At 39.9% G+C, this 22,942-nt stretch overlaps 1 protein-coding gene across 2 annotated transcripts in view; it reads left to right on the forward strand.

The window, feature by feature from the left end:
- CLASP1 (cytoplasmic linker associated protein 1) overlaps nt 1-22,942 on the forward strand; it is a 354,339-nt gene that overhangs the window by 255,418 nt on the left and 75,979 nt on the right. For both annotated transcript variants that reach the window (XM_045287431.1, XM_045287432.1), the window contains 7 exons: nt 801-824; nt 2,230-2,474; nt 8,809-8,872; nt 12,893-12,895; nt 13,638-13,801; nt 19,194-19,272; nt 20,269-20,412. In XM_045287431.1, coding sequence (XP_045143366.1) covers nt 801-824; nt 2,230-2,474; nt 8,809-8,872; nt 12,893-12,895; nt 13,638-13,801; nt 19,194-19,272; nt 20,269-20,412 — 723 coding nt within the window. The remainder of the gene's footprint in view (nt 1-800; nt 825-2,229; nt 2,475-8,808; nt 8,873-12,892; nt 12,896-13,637; nt 13,802-19,193; nt 19,273-20,268; nt 20,413-22,942) is intronic.

The following is a 22,942-nucleotide window of genomic DNA, read 5'->3' on the forward strand; positions in this document are numbered from 1 at the left end:
TGGTCTCCCTGTCAGCAGGACTCCTTGGCCAGCTATATTCACCAGTGTGACGCTTAGAAAGTTTGTACTTGGCAGATCTGGAGTGGAGGGTGATTACTCTGTGGCTTGAACTAGAGTTCAGACTGCAACAGAATTCAGGGAAACTTTCTGCAGTCAAGTTGTAGCATTTGGAATCTGTTTCTTAGACTCTAGGAAGTAGAGGGTCAACGAGGCTTCCATTTGAGGCACAGGAGTGTTTTCATGCTTTAAAGAGCTGCATAAGGGCCTGTGTGCCTACTGTTAAGAGGGAGGGTGGGAGTTGGTAGTTTGAGCTTTGTCTGGACTTTTGTCCTTTTCTCTGAGCGCCAGTTACACTGGTGCTATAATCATACACTGGATTAAATAGCTACTCTTCCTGCTTGTTGTACAAGCGACTTGGGATCTTTGAGAGTGATCTGCTTCAGGAATGATACAGAATTCTTGTCTAACAATAGAAACACCGGGGCAGACATTATGTACCATGGCAATAGATAGTAGAATTTGCAGTGACCACAGAGAGATGTACCTCACTGATGTAGGGAGAGTTTTGGCAAAGACTTATAGTACTTACTTGAAATACTCTGTAAGAGATGGTAGGAGATGCCATCTTGAAGGCATTCCTCATTATTATTTGCTTGATATGAAATGCCTGCTAATCGATGTTTTTGGTTGGCTAAAATATGTTTTGCTGTACACTTTTGTTGCAAGAACAATCCCTACATACGCTTCTGACCTAATTCTCTATGCTTTTTCCCTGCCCTTCAATATTTCCCTGCCTACAGCTGTTAGGAGACTCCAGGAGCAAGGTACCAGTGCTTTAACTTTTGTTTTACAACTTTTTTTTTTCTATTGCGAAAATATTTTCCTTAGCAGTTAGTGAAAACGACCAATAATATAGTAAATGAACTCTGAATTATCTTTATTAACTCTAGTAATAGTGGTGAATCAGTCACATTCCATATATATTTCAGTTGCTTGTTTTATGTTAAGCTGTACTTCTCCTATTAGTGTTTTGTGTTCTTTGTTAATCCTACCTGTACCTTCTCTGATATTGTTATTATTTTCACGAATGCACTTACTTGAAATTTTTATTTTAATTTAGCTTACATCTATGTAGGATGACTATTATCAACTAAACCAGTGGTTCTCAACCTTCCTAATACCACGACCTTTTAATACAGATCCTCATGTTGTGGTGACCAACCATAATATTATTTTCATTGCTACTTAATAACTGTAATTTTGCTCCTGTTATGAATTGGGCAACCCCTGTGAAAGGGTCGTTTGACCCCCAAAGGGGTCGCGATCCACCGGTTGAGGACCGCTGATCTAAACACGATAATTTAGAAAGTAAAAGGAGACGATGCTATTAGTAGCTATACTGGGCTGATAGGAATAAAGCAGAACTACACTGAGCAAGTTGGGGTCCATGTGTCCCCACTCTATTATTAAAAAATTGCATTTATGTGGTTTAATCCAGTGACTTATGGTTTCAAAGAAATTGTATTTTATCAGTCTTATAAAGCCATTTCTATGCTACTTAATGCCTTTAACTTGTTTTATATCAAGGGTAAGTAAAATTAATGAAGTAGATAGCGTAGGCTACTTTTTAAAATAGCCTGTTTGCTTTAAGATAGATTGTAAGTCCTTTATAATAACTGTGGCTCAGATAATATAAGACACCTTTTATATAGAATTCTTCTGCCATTTATATTTAAGTTTCAGGCTTTCTTAAGGGAGTGTGAATATTCAAACAAGTTTCCCCATAAGCCATAGTCAAGGTGTATTGCTTTTGATTGGAGAACTGTTGCATATACATACCTGCATGTGCCAGGTGCTGAGCTAGATTTTTTGAGTCTGTTTCCCTATTTGATCTTCAAAACAAGCCCGTGAAAGAGGACTAATTATTACTGCCTTAAAGATGAGGAAGCTGAAGCAGAAAGATTAGGAGGCTTACCATGCAGGCCTATCTGATACCATGTGAAGTCCAGGCCCAGTAGAGCGCATCTCCTAATGATTGCTTTGCTTACTCCTTATTTTACCTACTGTAGGAATGCTTTTCTGTTTTCACTGCCTTAGCTGTAAGCACAGAGAAAGTTTATGTATATGAGAATCTTTCACATTTGACCTTCTGGTGTGGATTTTTATTGGTTTGGCTGATATAAATCTATTTCTGTTTCCATCACCACTATCCCTCCTTGGATTTGGCAGAAGAAGCCTGTGAGAAGGAGATATGAGCCCTATGGGATGTATTCTGATGATGACGCCAATAGCGATGCCTCAAGTGTGTGCTCTGAGCGCTCCTACGGCTCCAGGAATGGTGGCATTCCACATTATCTGCGGCAGACGGAGGATGTGGCTGAAGTACTCAACCACTGTGCAAGTTCCAATTGGTCGGAAAGGAAAGAAGGGCTTCTAGGCCTGCAAAACCTACTGAAGAGCCAAAGAACACTGAGGTAAGGACAATACAAAGGTGGTGACCAAGATTGCATCCTAGCAGGTTCTTATCTGAATCCCTATCACCTAGGTCTGGAGTCTTGCAAACTTATAGGTGCTGATACAGATAGCATTGGTACTAAAATGATAAAATCACAGTCTTTGCCACCCAGGAGCTTTGAAGTATCTAACAGTTGATGATATTTTGCATTTTGTGAAACACATGGTTCCCTTTGGGCCTCTTTTGTTCAATAGGTATTGTTATTTTCAAGCTTGCAGTATAGAGTGCAATTTGGGTAACACAATAAGGTAGCTCTTCAGGTTGGTATACTGTACATTGCACTTACGGATCCTGAGGAAAAGGACTGTAGTCTCCGTCTGAACTCTTAATTAGCAGTAGAAGACAAAACCAATCACCTTGGCTTTACTACTAGTATAACCTCTCCAGATTCAGCAAGGATTGTTAGTAGGAAGTAGTAGATTAATGGAATGCAAATGCACAGCTCCCTGTGTGGATGTTGGCATGGCGAGCATGTTTTTTCCTATAGGTACCTGGTTTCAGAATTCAGTGAATTCATTGAGGAGTGCAGTTTCTGATGGGTGGTGGTCATGGTGGTCTAGTACTGCCATAACGAATGTCACAGGTGGATGCCTGTAACAACTAAACATATCTTTCCAGTTGCGGAGGGTGGAAATCTACATTCAGGTGTAGGCTCTAGAGGAAGCCCTGCTCTCTCCTTGGGCTCTGAGGAAAAGCACTTGTCTCTTCAGCTTCTTTCCTGGGTCCTTGGAGATCTCACTGCTCCTTGGCATCCACCTTTTCCCATCTCTGCTTCTTTGAACTGTTTGTTTCAGCTCCTTTATACCTCAAGAGATTAATTTCTGCTTCATTAACATACAAAGGCAATGTATTCCCAAATAGAATTATAACCACATGCATAGATGTTAGGATTTACAACACATATTTTGGGGGGTACATTCAATCCATAGCAGTGGTTAAGTATGCTGTTGATCATAACAGCTAATAAGATTGGAAATTACAATTATAGATATCTAACTATTGGCAATCCTTTAAGAAAGTAACTTAGTTCAGCCTGAACCTCTGCCTCCTATTCATTTGTGTACATTTGAAACAATTAAAATTTTGGAAAGCACAAATGACTAAACTGTATCCTCCTCCTCCTTATTTTTGTTTAATGACTTTTTTATTGGGAATTCCAAACTCAAACCAAACTCACTGCAATTGAAGTGATCCCAACTTAATAGCAACCCTACAGGCCAGGGTAGAACTGCCCCTTGTGGGTTTCTGAGACTGTAACTCTTTAAGGCAGTAGCAGCCCAACACGTAACTGCTAAGGCACATGGGTTCCATTATTAGGTGGGGGGACTTACACTTCAGGCCATCAACTCTGCATCTAACATTTCAAATTATTCAACAGTTTCCCCACCCCCTTAGGTTTCTCTTTTCTGCCTTATGGCTCCCTGTTCACCCTTTCACCCAAGTCAGTACCTAATAACCTCCTATTTCATTGCTTCATCTTCTTTCCCTTGCCCACCTCCTGTATATACAAGTCTTTTGTTGGCGTTTATCCTTATGGTAGTGATCACATATAGTATTTGTTCTTTTGTTAATGACTAGTTTCATGATTGTTTTTCACCCATGCATACTATTCCATTGTGTATATGTACCACAGTTTCTATATTCATTTTTCTACTGATGGGCATTTGGGCTGTTTCCAATTTCTTGCTATTGTGTGAACACTGTTGCCATGAACATGAGAGTACATATGTCTGTCTGTGTTTTGGCTCTTACTCCTTCAGAGTATAGACCCAGCAGAGGTATCGCTGACTCATGGAATTTATATTCCCGGTTGTTTGAGGTAGTTCTGTATCCCTTTCGACAATAGTTAGATATATGTACAGATCCACCAGCAATGCATGAGAGTTCCCATCTCTCCGAACCCTTGTTGTTTTCTGGGGTGGTTTTTTGATTTGTATTTTTAATTGGGCTGTCATGTCAGTGTAAGGTGATATCTCGGTGTTGTTTTGATTTGAATCTCTCAGATGACTAATGCTCATGAACATTTTTTCATATATCTGTCAACCATTGGATGTCCTTCATATCCTTTGTCCACATTTTAACTTAGTTATTTGTTTCTATTCTGTTTTAATTGAGGTGTTTCCGCATTCTGTAGATTTTAGAGAATAGTCCCTTTTCTGTTGTGTCATTGCTAAACGTTTTTACCCAATCTGTGGTTTCTCATTTTACTCTGGAGGAGGTCCTTTGATGAGTCTAAGTGTCTTATCGTTAGTACATCTCGGTAATCTATTGTGTCTTCGACTGCGTGTGCTTTCCTCATAGATTTGACAGTATGCCCATACCCTGCAATATTAAAAACTCAGTGCCATTGAGTGGATTCTGACTCAGAACTGCCCCTCTTTAAGGCAGTAGAAAGCCTCATCTTTCTCCCAGGGAGCAGCGGGTGGTTTCATAGAGCTGACCATGTGGTTAACAAATCAGCATGTAACCACGGCGTCATAAGGGCTGCTATGTGCTGCAGTAGGACCCTTAAATTTCCGATGATCTTTATACTTTTGTTCTCTGGTCTTTCTTGAGTGTGTTTTTGTTCATGGCGTGAGATGTGGGTTCTGTTTCATTCTTCTACAGATGGAGATCCAATTTCCCCAGAGACCATCTCTTTCCCATTTAGTTTTCGGGGGCCCTTTGTCAAAGATCAGTGGTCTATCAGTGGATTAATTTATTTCTGGGTTCTCCATTCAGTTCCCTTGGTCTAAATGTCCATGGTACCAGTGCCTGGGTGTCTGGACTACTGTGGCTCTATGGCTTTGAGGCCAGGTATTGAGAGGCCTCCTGTTTTGCTCATCTTCTTAAGAAGTTCTTTGCTTATTTTAGGACTCTTCCCTTTACATACAGTTAGTGATTGCTTTTTCCATCTTTGTTTGAACAGTGGAGTTAGGATCTGAATCAGAATTACATTGTATTTATAGGTTCTTTGGGTTAAACTAACATGCTTAGAGAATAGCCTCTGGAAATGGTTATATTGTACCATTTAAAAAGTGGGTCAGTTCATTATTAATTAAAAATCATTAAAATGCTTTTCAAACTTTGGCTTAGCAATCTCACTCCTAGGACAAAATGTATAAAATGCTTATTAGAACATTTTTTGGTAATTGTTAAAATAACCTCAATATACAGTAGTAAGATGATGGTTACACAGTTTTTTAAGTGCTTTATCAGTATTTACTTATGAGGGGGTACACAAAAATAAACCAGAATTACGCTGAGCAGAGCTTTTGTAGTACACATTTTTCCCCACAAGGCGAGCATGGAGCAGCTGCCTCTGAGTTAGTGCACCCAGTGGCGTCACCACGGGAGGTTCTGTTGTCACAGTGAATTTTTTTGAGCAAGCAGTTTCGCGCAAACCTCATTTTATGTGATAGCCGATTTAAGAGAACATCGTGCGGCTGTGAAATTTTGTTTCCTGCTCTGGAAAAATGCTACTTGTGATGTTGAACACAGCATACAAGGACAACGCTATGGGAAAAACTCAGGTGTAGGAATGGTTTCCAAATTTCAAAAAAGGTGAAATGTCAATTGATGACAAACCTCATTCTGGATGTCGGTCAACTTCCATACCAGACAAAAATGTCGACTCAGAGTGCATTTGGAGTTCATTCAACCAGGTCAGCCTGTTAATCAAGCTTTCTAGGTAGAGGTGCTGTAAAGATTGTGTAACTGTGTGCCACAAAAGAGGCCTGATTAGTGGCAGACGGGGGACTGGTTTTGCCACCACGACAATGCACCTGCTTACACAGCCATCTCAGTGCACCAGTTTTTGAGAAAACAACAGCATGCCTCTCTTGCCCCACCCACCTTGCTCACCTGACCCAGCTCCTTGCAACTTCTTTTTGTTTCTGCGCATGGAGGGACATGAAAGGACAGCGATTTGCCAATGTAGAAGAGGTGAAGAAAAAACAAGGGAGATGCTGTCAGCCATCCAAACAGATGAGTTTGAAAAATGTTTTCAAGAATGGAATCACAGATTTGACAAATATATTAAATGTCAAGAAGAGTACTTTGAAGGTGATAATGTTGTTTTAAAAAAACATTTAATTACAAATCTTTGGGGGGGGATTCATTTTCATTTTTTGGGGGGTACCCCCTCATATATAATCCTTAAAAAAATCCTACAAGGTATGTGTCAGTCTTTTTCTGGTGTTACACATGAGGAAACTCAGCCACAGAGAGATTGATTAACATAACATACTCAATATTAAACCATTAGCTAAGTGATAGAGTAAGGCTTTCTCTATAGTTCTCCTTTCAATCGCAATAAATCTTTTTTTTAACTGCTGTGAGATCACATTTAAAATCATGTTAAATGCAAAAAGTATGGTATACACATGTAAAATTATGCTTGGTACAGTTGATGTTTGGAACGTTTAAGAGCTGTAAGAACCCCAATGAAATGATTCAATTTTTAAAAAAAAGTATACTTTTTTATAATTTGTAAAATACAAATGCATTAATACAACATAAATAAGCATGCAAAGCAATAAAATGAAGTACTCTAAAGTAACAATAGTGTCATTTCTCATTATTTTTGCTTTTGTAGTTGATACATTTTCTAAAATAACTTTATGGTATGTATGTTATGTTTACGTAGTGTTTCATAAAATCTAAATCACTGTATATTGATACAGCCATTTTATATCCCTCCAAGAAGAACCATTTGTCAAGTGATAATACTAAAATGTCATTGATTATAGGAGGCAATTTCAGTTACGTGAAGAACAAATACTATGGTCTTTGGACTTTGTGTTTTGTTTTAATTATCTGGAAACAGTATAAAGTGACTCATAAATGGAACTTCTTCATAGACAATATCAAGCTGAGGGGTTTTGATGAATGAATCGGGGTGGGTAGAATACGAGTAGGTTTAAGCCACAAACCATTCGTGCCCCCCGGGACCCTAATCTACCACCTTCCTTCCGTCGTTCTTGGCGCTTCACTCCATTCTGTGCATGAAGCTGTCCTGAGAGGTTTCTCACTTACCTTTTTGAAGCCTAGTCCATGACAATGTAGAGAGCACTCCAAAAAATGAAATGTTCTGGCTGTTTTTAAGAATCCGTATGCTTCTCCTGGCCCCATTTTCATGATTCTGTATGTTCACCGATATCCTTTGAGTAATTTCAGTATTGCCCTAATCAAATGGTGTTATTACCATTATTGAAGGATCATTGAACCATCTGCCTGAGGGGATCATTTGGGGGGAAAGCAATGACACATACTAAATTCTAAAGTAAAAACCCAACGCAGATTCATGACTGTCCAGTGGACTCCAACTCATAGTGGTCTTGTGAACAAGTCGAAGTGCTCTACGGGGTTGCTGAGGCTGTAGATCTTTGTGGAAGCAGATGCCTCATCTTTCTCCCTTGGAGCAGCTGGTGGAGCAGCCTCTGGTTGGCGTTCCAGTGGTTAATCCGTTGTGCTACCAGGTTCTGTTCCCTAATGTTAAAAAAGAAAAACCACTGTCATCCAGCAGAGTTTGACTCAGAGAAACCCTATGTAAGTTGTCCAAGGCTGTAAACCTTTATTGGAAAAGACAGTCTCATCTCTCTCCTGAGGAGCAGCTGGTGGGTTTGAACCATTGATCTTGTAGCTAGTAGTCTAATACTTGTACAGTAGTATCACTCTGTCTCCCAGTGCATAGGTGGGATTCAAATAATACAGTTGAGGAAAGGCGAAAGGCACCAACTAACATGAAAGGATTGTTTGCTCTATAGGTAATATATACTATTTTCTTTGCGCCTCCCAGCAACCATGTAAAGGAGTTTTTATAAACCTGTTTGATGGCACACCCTTACAGGTATAAGGGTGCTTTGTCTACTGAGTTTAACATTCACGTGCCTGACCCAAAACACAGGCTCCTTTTTCTAGCGCGTTCCATTGCCGTTCCTCTTGAAAGTGGAGCAGACCTAGGATGAGCTGAACTGGGTTTGGCTCATGACTGCCACTCACTTCCAGATGTGTGAACTCAGGCAACCACTCGGCGTCTTAGTTCCCTCATCTTAATGCAAGACTAACATCATCACCATTTAATTCATGATGAATTTAAACAGAAATATAACAGAAACATTGATACATTTATTCAAATTAATTCATGATTCAATTAAATAGGAATTTGAAAGAAATAAGGTAATTCACTTGTGAAAAATTTAGTGGTATAAGTTTAAATTACATAATAAGGCTTTTAAAGTTCAAAGCTGAAATGAATGGCAGTGCCGCTTTATTAAATTTGAATTCATTTATTTTCATTTTATTTCCTTTAGTCGAGTAGAACTGAAAAGATTGTGTGAGATCTTCACCCGAATGTTTGCTGACCCACATAGCAAGGTGAGTCTAGGGTGTCCTCTTCCCGTCCTTCCTGCATGTGTACATGAGCTATGGACTGTACTGTCCAAGAATGAGAGTTAATCCCCACAGTGCAGCTCCTACCTTACACATTTAACACCAATGTCAAGAATATTGCATGTTCCGTCTTTTAAAAATTCACTTCTTTTAAAACTCAAGCACTATAAAACTTAAAGTTGACTTCGGGTTAGAGTTGACATGGAAGGAATCAGATACAGTCTTCATTCATCCAGCCAATATGCTAGAAAGATGGAAGCATTTATTTTGTGGATTTAATGAAAAGCCAAGTTAAGTTATTTCTCCCAATAGAATTTTGCTGTCCTTAAGAACTTGCTAGATCTAAAAGAAGTAGACATTGAGTTGGTGCCCACACTTCCTGAGACCAAGGAACTGAACTCGAGGAATGTCTTTTTGACAAGGGACTCCGTACCGAAGAGAAAACATCTATGAGTGTAGGACAGGGCTCTTTTTAGTGGTGATGCTGAGAGAAGAAACCTTTACAGAAGTTTACCTGGAGGCTATTTTTTTTTTTTGTATGTTGGGTTATTTATTTTGGCATCTATGGCAATAGGAAATAAATGCTATATCGGTGGTGTTATGGGTTTGATTGACTTTTGCAACTGCATGTGAGAGGCTTGGGAAGTGATACCCAGACCTCACCAGGAAGAAGAAAGGGTGTGAGGGGCATACCCCCATCTCTCTACCTGCTCCCTTCCTATTTCTCCCTTAAGAATCCAGGCTTCTGGGACTAGGTCTCCTCTGGCTCAGACACTGGCACACCAAAGGCTGAGAGACAGTGGGCTCTGAGCAACCAGTTAGGGAGATAGCTTCCACAGGAATCCCTGAGAAGGGGCACAGAGGGCACCCTGTTTCTTCTTCTGGTTTCCCATCAGAGGCGAGTGTGGCAAAAGGCTCTCTCCCTCCTCCTTCCTCTAAATAGCCTGAAGGGAGTGAGAGGAAAGTGTGGGTGGGTGGGGGGGGCACTGGGATCTCTCCTGAGACCCATAGGACTAGGAGTCCAGATTGCAAACATACAAACATAGTGGAAGAGCTTCTTTGCTAACACCAGTGAGCATAACTAGGACCAGGCTGCCTGGGATCAGCCCAGGACCCTGGCAGTGAAAGTTGGGGCTGTTGAAACCCAATGTAAGTGTTTGAGGCTCAAGTGGAGTGTGCAGGGGACCGAGCTAACCGATCCCGGACAGGTTTGGCAATGAGAACAAAGGAGCAGGATAGAGCCTGGGCCCTTCAAGGGGAGAGGCTTGGTATCAGGAGGGATATTGAGGGCTGGAGAAACCCAGAAGCCTAAGTTCTGAAATAGCAGCAAGTCAGAATTCCAGGAGCTCTGGAATACAGAGGGGTCTCCTTTCCTTCTCTCTAGCAGGCAGAGGACAGGGGAAGAGGGCACCTGGAGAAGGGGTTAAACCACGGGTCTAGCCCCCAAGTAGCTACATGGATAAACTCAGGGCCAGACAGACAGGAATGGAAGGGGAGAGAGGAATTTAGTGCTGTATTGACCCTGAAGGGGCCTGGGAGTGGTCCACTGGCTGGGGAGGGGTGCTGCAGATCGGGTCCTGGGATGTACGGCTTCGTCCTTTGTGATGGGCCCTGGCACAGTGTGTATGACCACAGCCTTCCTCGTCCTCATCGCTCTCTGTGGAGCTCTCGCCAAAGGCCCGAGGTTTCGCGTAAATCCAGCAGCCTTTGGATGAGCTCATTGCCCACGGTGTCACTGGTCCATTCCGCCTTTTTCTTTGACTTCCGTTTCCGACGTTTGATGGTGAGGCTTCGGTTCTGGGGCCTCAGTGAAGGTCGCACTCAGCCCAACCCCTGCCTTGCCCATGGCTAAGGCAGAGGAGTAGGTGGGGGGGACGAAGTAGGATGAGACACCCTTCCCTTTTTCTGTGTTTCAGAGATCTGTCGGAGGCTAGATTTTATGCCATTATTTGAGGGTAAGCTCTTAGAGAGGCTGTTAGATGCTTTTAGTGAAAGAAAATGGGCAAATGGGAATATTAGGAGAGTTAAAAAGAAAGGAAATTAAACTATTGAAATTTATAGTATATTAAATTATCATAAGTAAATCTTAAATCTTGCATGATATGCAAGATTAACTGTTTTATACATCAGTTTTTCTAGTAAAAGTATCTTCCAAGTCATGCTGAGAAAAAGAAGCTGGTGGTAGCTAAGGAATCTAGCCAGTCACTGTGATCTCTCTATTGTCTTTTCATGTCCGTCCTTCCTTTAGGAAGGAGTTGTCCTTGAAAGCATTCCCCACTTCCTGAACACTTGTTCTGGGTTAGAGATCCAGAAAACTAGGTATGATTTTCAGGTGTTTGTGAGGGTTTGGGGAAACAAATGAAAAGGTTCTATTGTTTCATTTCCACCAACAGTTCTCTCACTGAATAATGGTGTTGAAGCATGTGTTTAGGTTCATTAATTGATCCTCACAGCAAGGTTGCCAATAACAATATTAACTTACAAATCAAGGAATGATTGATTTAAAAAGCCCACGTAGATAACTAAAGATATGGTTAGCAAGACTTTAAGTAGCCTTCAGAGTAAGATTCATAGTGTAACATTTGCAACATAAGGGGCATTAGATGGCTTTGGACATTGATGAAATTTCTGTTACCTGTCACCTCTAGATTGCTGACTCAGAACCAGAATTTGAGGATAAAGAAGGAAATTTGTTTCCAACTGAAGGCTCTTGTACAGTGAGTTTGCAGGTTTTAGTTTAGTTAATATTTGTTAGTTGCCTATGAGCAAAACCAGAAATTCCAAAGCTTGGGCTCATTTATTTCTAAGTTGTCTCATAAGAGACTGAGTAGGTGGGATGCCCCAGTAGAGTAAGGCTCATTAACATAGTAGGGGCACATAGTACTAGTAGCTCTGAAAATGATTCAGGGATGTAACACTGTAGACTCGATTTCCCCTCCTTGCGAGGAATATACTATCCAAGAATGAGAGTTAATTCCCCACCGTGCAGTTTATACCTTATAACTTTAACACCAATTTCAAGAATATTGTATGTTCTGTCTTTTAAAAATTCAGTTCTTTTAAAACTCAAGCATTATAAAACTTAAAGTTGACTTCAGTTAAGAGTTAACATGGAAACAATCAGATACAGTCATTCATCCAGCCAATATATTTTGAGCACCTCCTATTAGCCAATATGCTAGAAAAATGGAAGCATTTATTTTGCGGATTTAATGAAAAACCAAGTTAAGTTATTTCTCCAAATAGAATTTTGCTGAACTTAAGAACTTGCTAGATCTAAAAGAAGTAGGTCCTTAGTTGGTGTCCATACTTCCTGAGACCAAGGAACTGAACCTGAGAAAGCCAATGAGTCTAAAGTAACATGAGAAAAATGTGAACTCTTAGTACCTCTTACTTTTTAAGCCTTATCTTTTTTTTTATAATGCCTGAAATTGACTTATATTTGAAATAGCTGTCTCAAATACAGAAAAGAGTTGTTGTATATATAAATATGTAAAGAGTCATCTTTATACTAGTGGTTTTTGAATGCTAGCTAATAAAAATAATAGTGTAGAATTAGAACTTTAAAGATTTTTTTGAAGAGTAAAAAAGAAAGACAAACCTCCAGAATTAAACTAATAATTTTCATCGAAGTTAACTCCTCTCTGCACTACATTTCTGAGGCCTGAGATAAAGGATCCCTGGTGGAGCAATGGTAAAACACTCATCAGCTAGCCAGAAGATCAGTTGTTCGAACTCACAAGTCATTCCTAGGAGCAAAGACCCGGCAATCTGCTTCCTATGAAACTATGGGGCAAGTCTGATCTATCACCTTGGGTTGCTGTGAGTCAGAATTAATTTGACAACAACAACAACAACACATTGAGGGAGAGAATAGAATTTTTATCAGTTTTTAGGTTTTTCCGTTTTCTTTAAGAAACTGCATGAAAATGGTATCAATTCACTGTAGACTAACACTGAATTTGTTTTGTTGCATGACCTGCTTTGCGATGGAATTCACAACAGAGAGTAAGTTCCAGTTTTGCTTATCTGTTTTCTGTAATACATATACCTTGTTAATGGGACCAGTCATTAACAGTGTTATGAAACCTCATCTACCCTGAGACCAGAGCCCAGATGGCATAATGGGTTGCCAAGAGTCAGAACCCTCTCCATGGTATTGAGACCTTGAGACCTGAAGAACTAGATGGTGCCCAACCGGGGTTGTAATAGTTGGTACTGGACAGAATTGGGGGGGGTGGGGAAACGCCAGAAAAACAAGAACGATTGGAGATAAGAGAGCTCCCAAAGTCTTTCACCCTCTTTAAAATGAGCCTATCCCCTGAGATTACCTTTAAGTGACATGGCGGAGTGGCTCACAAAATAAAGGAGATTACCAGTAAGTTAGGTACCTTACTTTAAAACTATCAGTATTAGATCAAAAAGTCAACAATACCTCAGAAACAAAGATGCCAAGATAGGTTCTCAAGGAAAGGAAAGTACTGAAAAGAGAACAAATTGAACAAAATTAAAGAGAATGTTGACACATTTTGATAAAGACACTCATGTCACTGATTAATTAGTGTGGAAATTATCAGTAGAAAGGTAGACTTGCTGTGTAAACTTTGACCACGAGCGTAATTAAATCTCTATTTTTTTTTTTGAGTGTGGGCAAGGTCAGTAGGAGCACATTTAATCTTGTAAAGATTTTGGAGAGAATCCTGAACTAGGTATATGAAATATTTGGCTTTCGTTTCCATCACTTTTCTAGGTTTTTAGTATGTTTCTGGAGACTCTGGTGGATTTCATAATAATTCACAAGGACGACTTGCAAGATTGGCTTTTTGTTCTTCTCACACAATTACTCAAGAAAATGGGTGCAGATTTACTTGGGTCTGTGCAAGCAAAAGTTCAGAAGGCTCTAGATATAACAAGGTAATGTTCAAGAAGACAATTTTCATGTTATAAAATTCAGGTGTGTTCTTGCCACTCGGAATCCCTCTTCCTCACTTCCTGTATTCACTTGTTGACGTATTTGTTAGCATGTTTTATCCATCAGTTTGCTGTATGTCCAAGACAACTATAAAAACAAAATTAAGCCTCAGAGTTAACTCTCTTCTCTGGGAAAAAAAATACTTGTATATATTTGTTTTTAACTCTCTGAAGACTTCAGTGTCTGTAATACTTCAACTTTTTAAAGCTTGTATTAGAAATGTGCTGTAAGTATCATATGCTGTAGAGTTCCCAGTGATTCAACAGCAGTTTCTAAGTTCATACATAATTGGCTCAGAGATTAATAAAACAATCACAGCAATTGTGACTTCTCTAGCCTATAGGACAGCAGTTCTCAACATTCCTACTGCTGCGACCCTTTAGTATAGCTCCTCCTGTTGTGGTGATCCCCAACCATAACATTGTTTTTGTTGCTAATTCATAACTGTAATTTGGCTACTGTTATGAATCGTAATGTAAATATCTGATATGCAGGATGTATTTTCATTGTTACAGATTGAACATAATGGACGCATAGTGATTAATCACAAAAACAATATGTAATTATATATTGTGAAATATTTGTTTCTAATTACAAATAAATGTAATTTGGTCTGGAAGCATGGTGTAGCACGGGTAACAGTCTTCATGCCGGGTACTCGTATGTGGGCGTATCTGCATGTGGGCAGACCCGCCTGGAGACTGATAGGGGAGCGGTGTCTCGGAAATATGTGTTTTCTGATGGTCTTAGGCAACCCTGTGAAAGGGTCGTTTGACCCCCTAAGGGGTCGCGACCCACAGGTTGAGAATCGCTGCTCTAGGAGAAAAGAAAAGCTGCTTTGGTTCAGAAAATGATAAACTGCTGATTATGTTATCACTGTTCGGACACCTGTCACCTATTTGTCCAATTTCAAGTCCTCTTCTTACCAGTATTAGAAATTAAATTATTTCAAAATACTTTGCAGAAATGCCTTGCTTGTAATTTAGTGGAAGATGGAAGGCAGTGTGCCACATCAGTGTGGTTTTAAAAGAACAAATAAGTATCCCCAGATCACTTGAAGGCTGTATGGGCAATGACTTTTGTAAGTTCCAGTTACTATAAATTAGAGTAACACCATGTTTGTGTTGCTAGGTAGCAAATTATTAGCTTAGAAATCACCTAGTCAGGGCAAGATATGACAAAATACCCATTTATAAACTATCAAGGGCTCATGCGGGAGGGGGGAGCGGGGAGGGAGGGAAAAAAATGAGGACCTAATGTCGGGGGTTTAAATGGAGAGAAAATGTTTTGAGAAACGATGTACAAATGCGCTTTACACAATTGATGTGTGTATGGATTGGGATAACAGTTGTATGAGCCCCTAATAAAATGTTAAAAAAAAAAAAGCAACTAAAAAGATGCATAAATTAAAAAAAAAAAAAAGAAATCACCTAGTGCTTAGATTTTCATGTGGCTGAAATAAGAGTATTGGCCAACTGAGACTGGAGGTGGAGGGTAGGGGCGGAATATTTCTAAGTCCATTAAATGGTTGTTTGCAGAGTTTAGTTCTTTGTGGTTATAGGTCCCAAGTCCTCATTGACTTATAGGATGTCAGCTGGGGATTATTCCTAGGGCCACCTGCATGCCTTTTGATTATCTGACTCTCTACTTCTTCTGCTACTAGTCAGAGAAAACTGGGCTTTAAAGGGGTTCTCATATGACTAGGTTATATGGTGGTAATCCAGGATTAGATAAGCCTATTGCTGTGGAGTAATTTTGTCTCAGGGTGATCCCATCTGCTACAGAATTGAACTGCTTTACAGGGTTTTTTGTTTTGTTTTGTTTTTTTCACTTCTGTAGTGCTTCTAGGTGACCAAGTACAAATGATTTGTAACACTCAGGGACCTAATGCAGGATACTTTCCCTATTTTAAGTTCTCTGGTGAATAATTTTAATTATATCTGCAAAGTTTTATGTTTACAACATCAGTAACATTCAGGGACGTGATATCACATCATAATCACAGTTCGGTAATTATAGTTGGAAATGTGGTGAGGGTACCACTACAGCCCAGGCATTTAGAACCTCGAATCCATTTTTAGGTTCTGATTATTTTAGTTAATACCTGCAGATAATTTTCTGAAAGACCTTGAGCCAGCCATCCGGCCATTTATGTATTTATTTTTCTTTTGTTTGTGTATATTCATTCTACCACAGTAGGGTCAGGCTATACATGAGAAAGCACATTGGGAGCAAGACATTACATGCAGCCAATGTTTAGGACACGGTTCTGGCCCATAGTTTGATTGTAGTCTAACAGGGCCACTTGCCATTAGCTACTATTGTGCTTTACATGCCTCTTAACCATAGTATTTATTTTTCTCTTTAAAAAATAGCAATAATATCCTCAGGGCTAAATCTCACAGATAAATTTTAAGAAACCTCTTTCTTCCCCGATCCCATCACTAGAATTGGACATGACTGCAAATATCCCACTTGGAAAAAAATCTTAGAACGTTTGGCTCTTCCCTGCAGTTGGAAACTTTGCTAACTTTCTTAGAGTCTCTAAATGGGAAAGTACAGGCTGGAACCCAGAGACTTTGGGTTCTACCCTGAATTCTTTCCGCTCAGTCATGCAACCTTCCTTCAGTAGCCAGAAGATCTAGGGTCACAGTTACAGATTTAATGTTCCTTTAACTCATGTACATTTTAGTAATAATATTGTTAATAGCACTTCCCGCTTACAACAGTTTTATCTACTGGACACTAAGCCCTTTCAAGCCTTAAGTCCATGGGTGTAACTTTTTTGTTTTCATCATTTACAGCTGAGGAAACTGCGACAGAGAGAGATTGTCATTAGCTTAGCACATAAGAAAGAAGAGTCAATATTTGAACCTAGGCTTCAAAGCTTCTATATGGTTTTTCTACACTGTGATGCCAGTTGCCTTCTTTTGGTTCCTGGCCCTGTAGATATTTATAATTTGCAATGCTATAGAACTCTATTACCTAGATTTTTCATGAACATAAAAATAATAGACTGCATTTATGATAAGTCTTTCAAACTTCACCACTCCTTTAGATGACAAAGCTCAATGGAATTAGGATATATTGATTTATACCAATACCAGTTGTTGATACAAGTTTAGTCCGGACTTGGCTATAGGAACTAGACTGATAGAGTGGACATGAATGAAGAAAGCAAATGGGGTTAGGACATGGAGTGGGACTGCAGAGCTACAGTCGGTTGGGATAGGGAATTACTGGTGCCATGCTGTTCAAAAGAGACCAGAATTGTAGACATGGGCAACAAATTTGCACATTTTCATGACACTATGAAGGCCAAATAAAAATGTGAGTGAAATTTTGCTTATGGCTCAAATTTTAGGTGAAATCATGAATGAAAAGATCCACTTCAGATTTTTAAGGCTGCAGTCAACCATCCCAAACCAGCAACCCCTCTGCAGGAGACCAGGCTTTCTACACCTGTCACGAGTTACCGTCTAGGAAACCCACAGGGGCAGTTAGGTTCACTCTGCCCTGTAGGATGAGGCAGCTATGAGTCGACTTACTGGCAGTGAGTGTGTGAGGGTCTTCCTAAACTGTAGTGATTAAGGAATCCACTACATCCTATTAGTTTCCTGGATGCCTCTTTCCTATTAAAATCTTGATTTCCATATAGTATTTTATCTCATTTCCTGAAGCATTTTCATTGGGTCCTTCTTGTTCTCTGCAGCAGAATTATATAGCTTCTCAAGCTTATCTAGAACCTTCCACTGCCATCGAGTCAATGTTGCCTCATAGCAACTCCCTGTAGGTTTCCAAGACTGTAAATGTTTATGGGAGTAGAAAGCCCAGTCTTTTCTCGTGGAGCTGCTGGTGGTTTTGAACTGCCAACCCTGTGAATCACAGCTCAGTGTGTAAACACTTTGCCACCTAGGGTCCCTTTATGTAGAACTAGTCAGTGACTGATAAAGGGGAGAGATGGGGCCTGGGACCTTCAATGATGACTGGCTGTTCTTTAAGTTAAAGACCTGATTGTTCCTCTTCTTTGGTTTCTTTTCCTTCGCCTTGTGCCTAACAATAGGGCCCTCTCCTAGGTTAAATACAGTAGTTAAATGTGTTTGTCCTCCACCGCTCGATGAAGAAAGACACTTTGTTACAGTTTGTGGCTTTCTTTCTTTAATTATCATTAAGCATGAGTCCCTTAAATCCCTATTGCCTTATTAGTCAAACCGAGGATTGACTGGACCACGAATACCGCTGCATACTCTGCTTCTAGACCTGGTCCTCAGTTTGCTGGAAACAAGATGCTCTTTGATCAAGTTCACTGTTGTCCAGGAATGAAACTTAGTATGTGCCTAGGTGCCTCATGCACTGGCATCTGATATGTGGCGTGAACTTTTTCTTTTAAATTCTTTACTTTTCAAATCAGTCTTTGAGATAGGTATCAGTTACTTTATTTTATTATTTTAGTTTCAAACCTACATCTCTCTTTTTACTATTGTTTTTATTATGGAGATTGAGGAGAGTCTCTAAGAGTTCAACGAGATCAATGCAATCATTTTAGCCACCATCATAATATATACTTTTCATGTAATTTTTCCTTTTGCATGGAAATCATATCCCTGTCTTCCACACGGGCTTCATATACAGAGAGCATTTAGTAAATAGTACTGTAACCTAAATATCACAAGCGAGTGGTTTTAAAGACTAGACATTAACTTTATTAGAATTCTGGAGGCTAAAATGCCAAACCATGGACTCCCGTGTAGGTCAGAACAAGAGGGAGAAGGAGTTCCCGGGGCCCTTGGCCTCTTGTGTATCTATTTAGCTGGGTGGGAATTTTTCTTTGCAGACTGTCTCATAGGCACCTTTATGGTGGTAACGCTGCAAAACATCGCCCTAAGCAATGGCAAAGCCAAGACTACGGAGGGTACTGCAGCTAGCAAGGAGAGGTCGTATACACACTTGGGTGGGATGTGAAGGGAGATTTGAGAATTGGGTATGTGCTCACACAAACATCATTCAGAAGGGCGGCTGAAAAGGTGAGCGGACCCTTCGATGGGTAAGATGATAGTTCCTAGCCTATGACTTTGGCTTGATTTTTAAAATATCATACTCAGAGAAAATTTAGTATAGAACATTTTAGGAGTTTAAACATTTTCCATTTTCGACATAACTGTATTACTTTAGTATTTATAATAAGTTTTAAAATACTAGTTTAAAATGTGAACCGGTTTGCTTTCATATACATTACAAATATCCAAAACAGGATGTTTTTGTTTCTTATGTAGTTGTTACATTCTTTGTAATAAGTCATTCTTTAAAAGCAAGCTTTGCTTTTTTTCAAAATAGGGATTCCTTTCCATTTGATCAACAATTTAACATCTTGATGAGATTTATTGTGGATCAAACTCAAACTCCAAATCTCAAGGTTGGTAATTATTTGTCATTACAGTTCAACTTTTAGAACATAAGTTTGCTTAAAAATTACGTGCTTCATATGTAACTATTTGACTGTAGTGAGTAAAGCACTGTTTACATTCTTGCACAAATCTTTATGGACATTTTCTCATTTCTCTTGGTTAAATACCTAAGAATACAATTGCTGGCTTATAGGAGGGGTTTATGTCAAACTTCATTAGAAACTGAAAATGGTTCTACCATATTCTCATCAACTATGCATGGGAGTTCTACTTGTCCCTTATCTTCACCAATATTTATTACCAGTCTTTTACACAATTACTGTTAAGACAATCTCATGTAATGGTTAGGTATCTAATTGGAATGTTAACTTTTTAAGACATGAAAACGAATTGATAGGGGAAATTATACCTGTGATATCAAGATTAAATTTGATGAGAAAATATGTCTATAACTTTAAGTAGATCATGTCCATCTCTTGTTTGACATTAACTTTTGTGAAGCTTTAGGGTGGGCACAGTAAATTTCCCTTTTTATGAGGTCAAAAGCAATAAAAACAATGCAGTGGAAAAGTTAGGGCAGGAGGTCTGCCTTATTATTATTACGTGATAACTTCTAGGGCCTGGCCTGTAATGTTTGAGAAACTCGCTGCAGCGTTGCCTTGCCTTCCCTGTCCGTGGCAGAGCTGGAAACCCCATTCTTCCTGTGTGGGCTTCCCGCATTGGGAATCTCTTGTGGCAGGATGAGAAGCAGAGCACCCTTTCTGGACAGGCGTGATATCCAGAAGAGAAGGGGAGCACGCTACATGTTCTCAGGACTCATCATCGGTCTTTTCATGCTTCTCCCCCCACCCACCAGGCACCCTCCATTGGAAACTCAAATCCAAGAAAAAGAAAAATCCCTCTCAGCAGTGTTTGCTTTGCTTTGACAGCCCCTCCCCACAATTGAGGATTGTATTTAAGGATCATCAAGTGTGCTTAATATTTACAACTATTCAATCTTTCAGGTCAAAGTTGCAATCCTAAAATATATTGAATCTCTGGCCAGGCAGATGGATCCAACAGATTTCATAAACTCCAGTGAGACAAGGCTTGCTGTTTCTAGAATCATAACCTGGACAACAGAACCAAAGAGTTCAGACGTGAGAAAGGTATGTGCAAGATGTAAAGTATTATTATTACAAACTCTCTGAGGCATGTGCTAGAAGATTTTATTTAAAACTTGCTAGACAACCACATACATTCACACGTACATTTTTAATCCCTCTTTCTCTTGAAAACCAAAATTTGGCTACTGACCTTTATCTTTTCTCTAACACGTCCTGATTTCAGTCTTTGAATATCAAAGTAAAAATATGAAATATTATTTGATGGGTTCATTCTTTCTAAATGATGTATTTTATGTACTTAAATATATTTCATATATATACATGAAAGCACTACTGTATTTTTATGTTAATAAATCACTCTATTGGGGTCTCTTACAGCTCTTATAACAACCCATGCATCAATTAATATCATGCCCATTTGTACATATGTTGCCATCATCATTTTCAAAGTATTTTATTTGTTTGAGCCCTTGGTATCAGCTCCTTTTTTCCCTCCTTCCCCAACCCTCCCCACCCTCCTGGGCCCCTGATAACATTATAAATTATTCTTATTTTCATATATCACACTGCCGGCTGTCTGCCTTCGCCCACGTTACTGCTGTTCGTCCCCGTTGGGGGGTGGGGGAGATTTATACATCAGTCATTGTAGTCGATTCCCCATTTCTCCCCCTTCTTCCCCCACCTTCCTTGGTATCGCTCCTCCAATTGCTGTTCCTCAGGAGTCTATCTGTCCTGGATTTGGTGTGTCAAGAGCTCTTACCTGCACCAGTGTACATGCTCCGGTCTAGCCGGATTTGTAAGGTAGAACTGGAGTCATGATGGTGGGGGTGGGGGTGGGGGGGTAAGCATTAAAGAACTAGAGGAATGTTGTATATTCTGGCATGCTGTTCTGTACCCTGTCTCATTCTTTCCTTGTGACTCTTCTGTATGGGAATGTCCAATTATCTACAGATGGGCTTGTGTCTCCGTTCTAATCCCCATCGTTTACATTCATATATTTGTTTGTTTGGGTTCTTCTGATGCCTGATCCCTGATCCCATCGACACCTTGTGACCACACAGGATGGTGTGCTTCTTTCATGTAGGCTTTGTTGCTTCCCTGCTAGATGGCCGCTTGTTTAATTTGATGCCTTTAAGACCCCAAGTGCTTTTAATAGCTGGGCACCATCAGCTTTCTTCATGACATTTGCTTATGTACCCATTTTGTCTTCAGCGATCATGTCGAGAAGGTGAGCTACACAGAATGCCGGGTTATTAGAACAAAGTGTTCTTGCGTCGAGGGAGTACTTAAGTAGAGACCCAATGCCCATCTGCTACCTTAATATTTAACCTGTAAATATATGTACAGAGACCTATATCCCTATCGTTATATATTAATGTATTTACATGTATGCATGCCTATATTTATTCCTCTATAAATGTCTTTTGCCTCCTAGTTCTTTCCTCTATTTCTTTTTACTTTACTCCTGTCCCACTGTCATGTCCAACCTTCATTCGACTCTCAGTACTTTCTCTCAGCTATACTGCACTTGATCAAACCCCATCAGGCATTCGACGCTTTCCTCGCCATCAACTTTAGATGTCTTATTGTTCCCTTGTCCTTGGGTTTGTTGACTCCCCCTCCCTTTCTTCCAGCTCCTCCTCTCCCATGTCTGTCTATATAAGATAGGCAAGATAAACAATCCCATGGAGAAAATAAGGGGACTAATGGTTCCAGGGGGACAGGGGAGAGGAGGAGGTGGGGGAATGGGGAGTGGGGAGCCAACAAACCCAGGGACAAGGAGACAACAAGATCTTAAATTGATGGCAAGGAGTGCATAGAATGCCTGGTGTGGTTCATCAAATGCAATGTAGCTGAAAGGAAGTATAGAGAGCCAAATGAAGGGCAAATATGATTGTGGGACAGGAAGAAAGTAAAAAGAAATTGAGGAAAGGACTAGGAGGCAAAAGACATTTATAGAGGTATAAACATAGACATACATGTGTAAACATATTACTATATAATTACAGGGATATAGGTCTATGTACATATATTTATGTGTTAAGTATTAAGGTAGCAGACACACGTTGAGCCTCTACTCAAGTGCTTCCTCAACACAAGAAGACTTTGTTCTAATAACCTGGCATTCTGTGATGCTCACCTTCCCAACACAATCACTGAAGATGGGTGCATGAGTTACGAGGTGAAGAAGTGGATAGTGCCTGGCTATTTATTAACAGATATAGGGTCTGGGGTCTTAAAGGCTTTAAGATAATCAAGAGGCCAGCTAGCGGAGAAGCAACAAAGCCCACATGGAAGAAGCACACCAACCCGTGTGGTCACAAGGTGTTGACGGGATCAGGCATCAGAAGACCCAAAACAAACACCATTTTGATGCGAATGAGGGGGATCGGAATGAAGACCCAAAGCCCATCAGTAGACAATTGGACATCCCCTCACAGAAAGGTCACAAAGAAAAGATGAGCCAGCCAGGATGCAATATAGCACTGATGAAACAAATACTCAACATTCCTCTAGTTCTTTAATGCTTTGACCCCAGCTCTATCTTACAAATCTAGCTAGACCAGAGGTG

The sequence above is a fragment of the Echinops telfairi genome, unplaced genomic scaffold (genome assembly GCF_000313985.2).
Source record: "Echinops telfairi isolate 266 unplaced genomic scaffold, ASM31398v2 ScPeMD7_15;HRSCAF=58, whole genome shotgun sequence".
Classification (NCBI taxonomy): domain Eukaryota; kingdom Metazoa; phylum Chordata; class Mammalia; order Afrosoricida; family Tenrecidae; genus Echinops; species Echinops telfairi.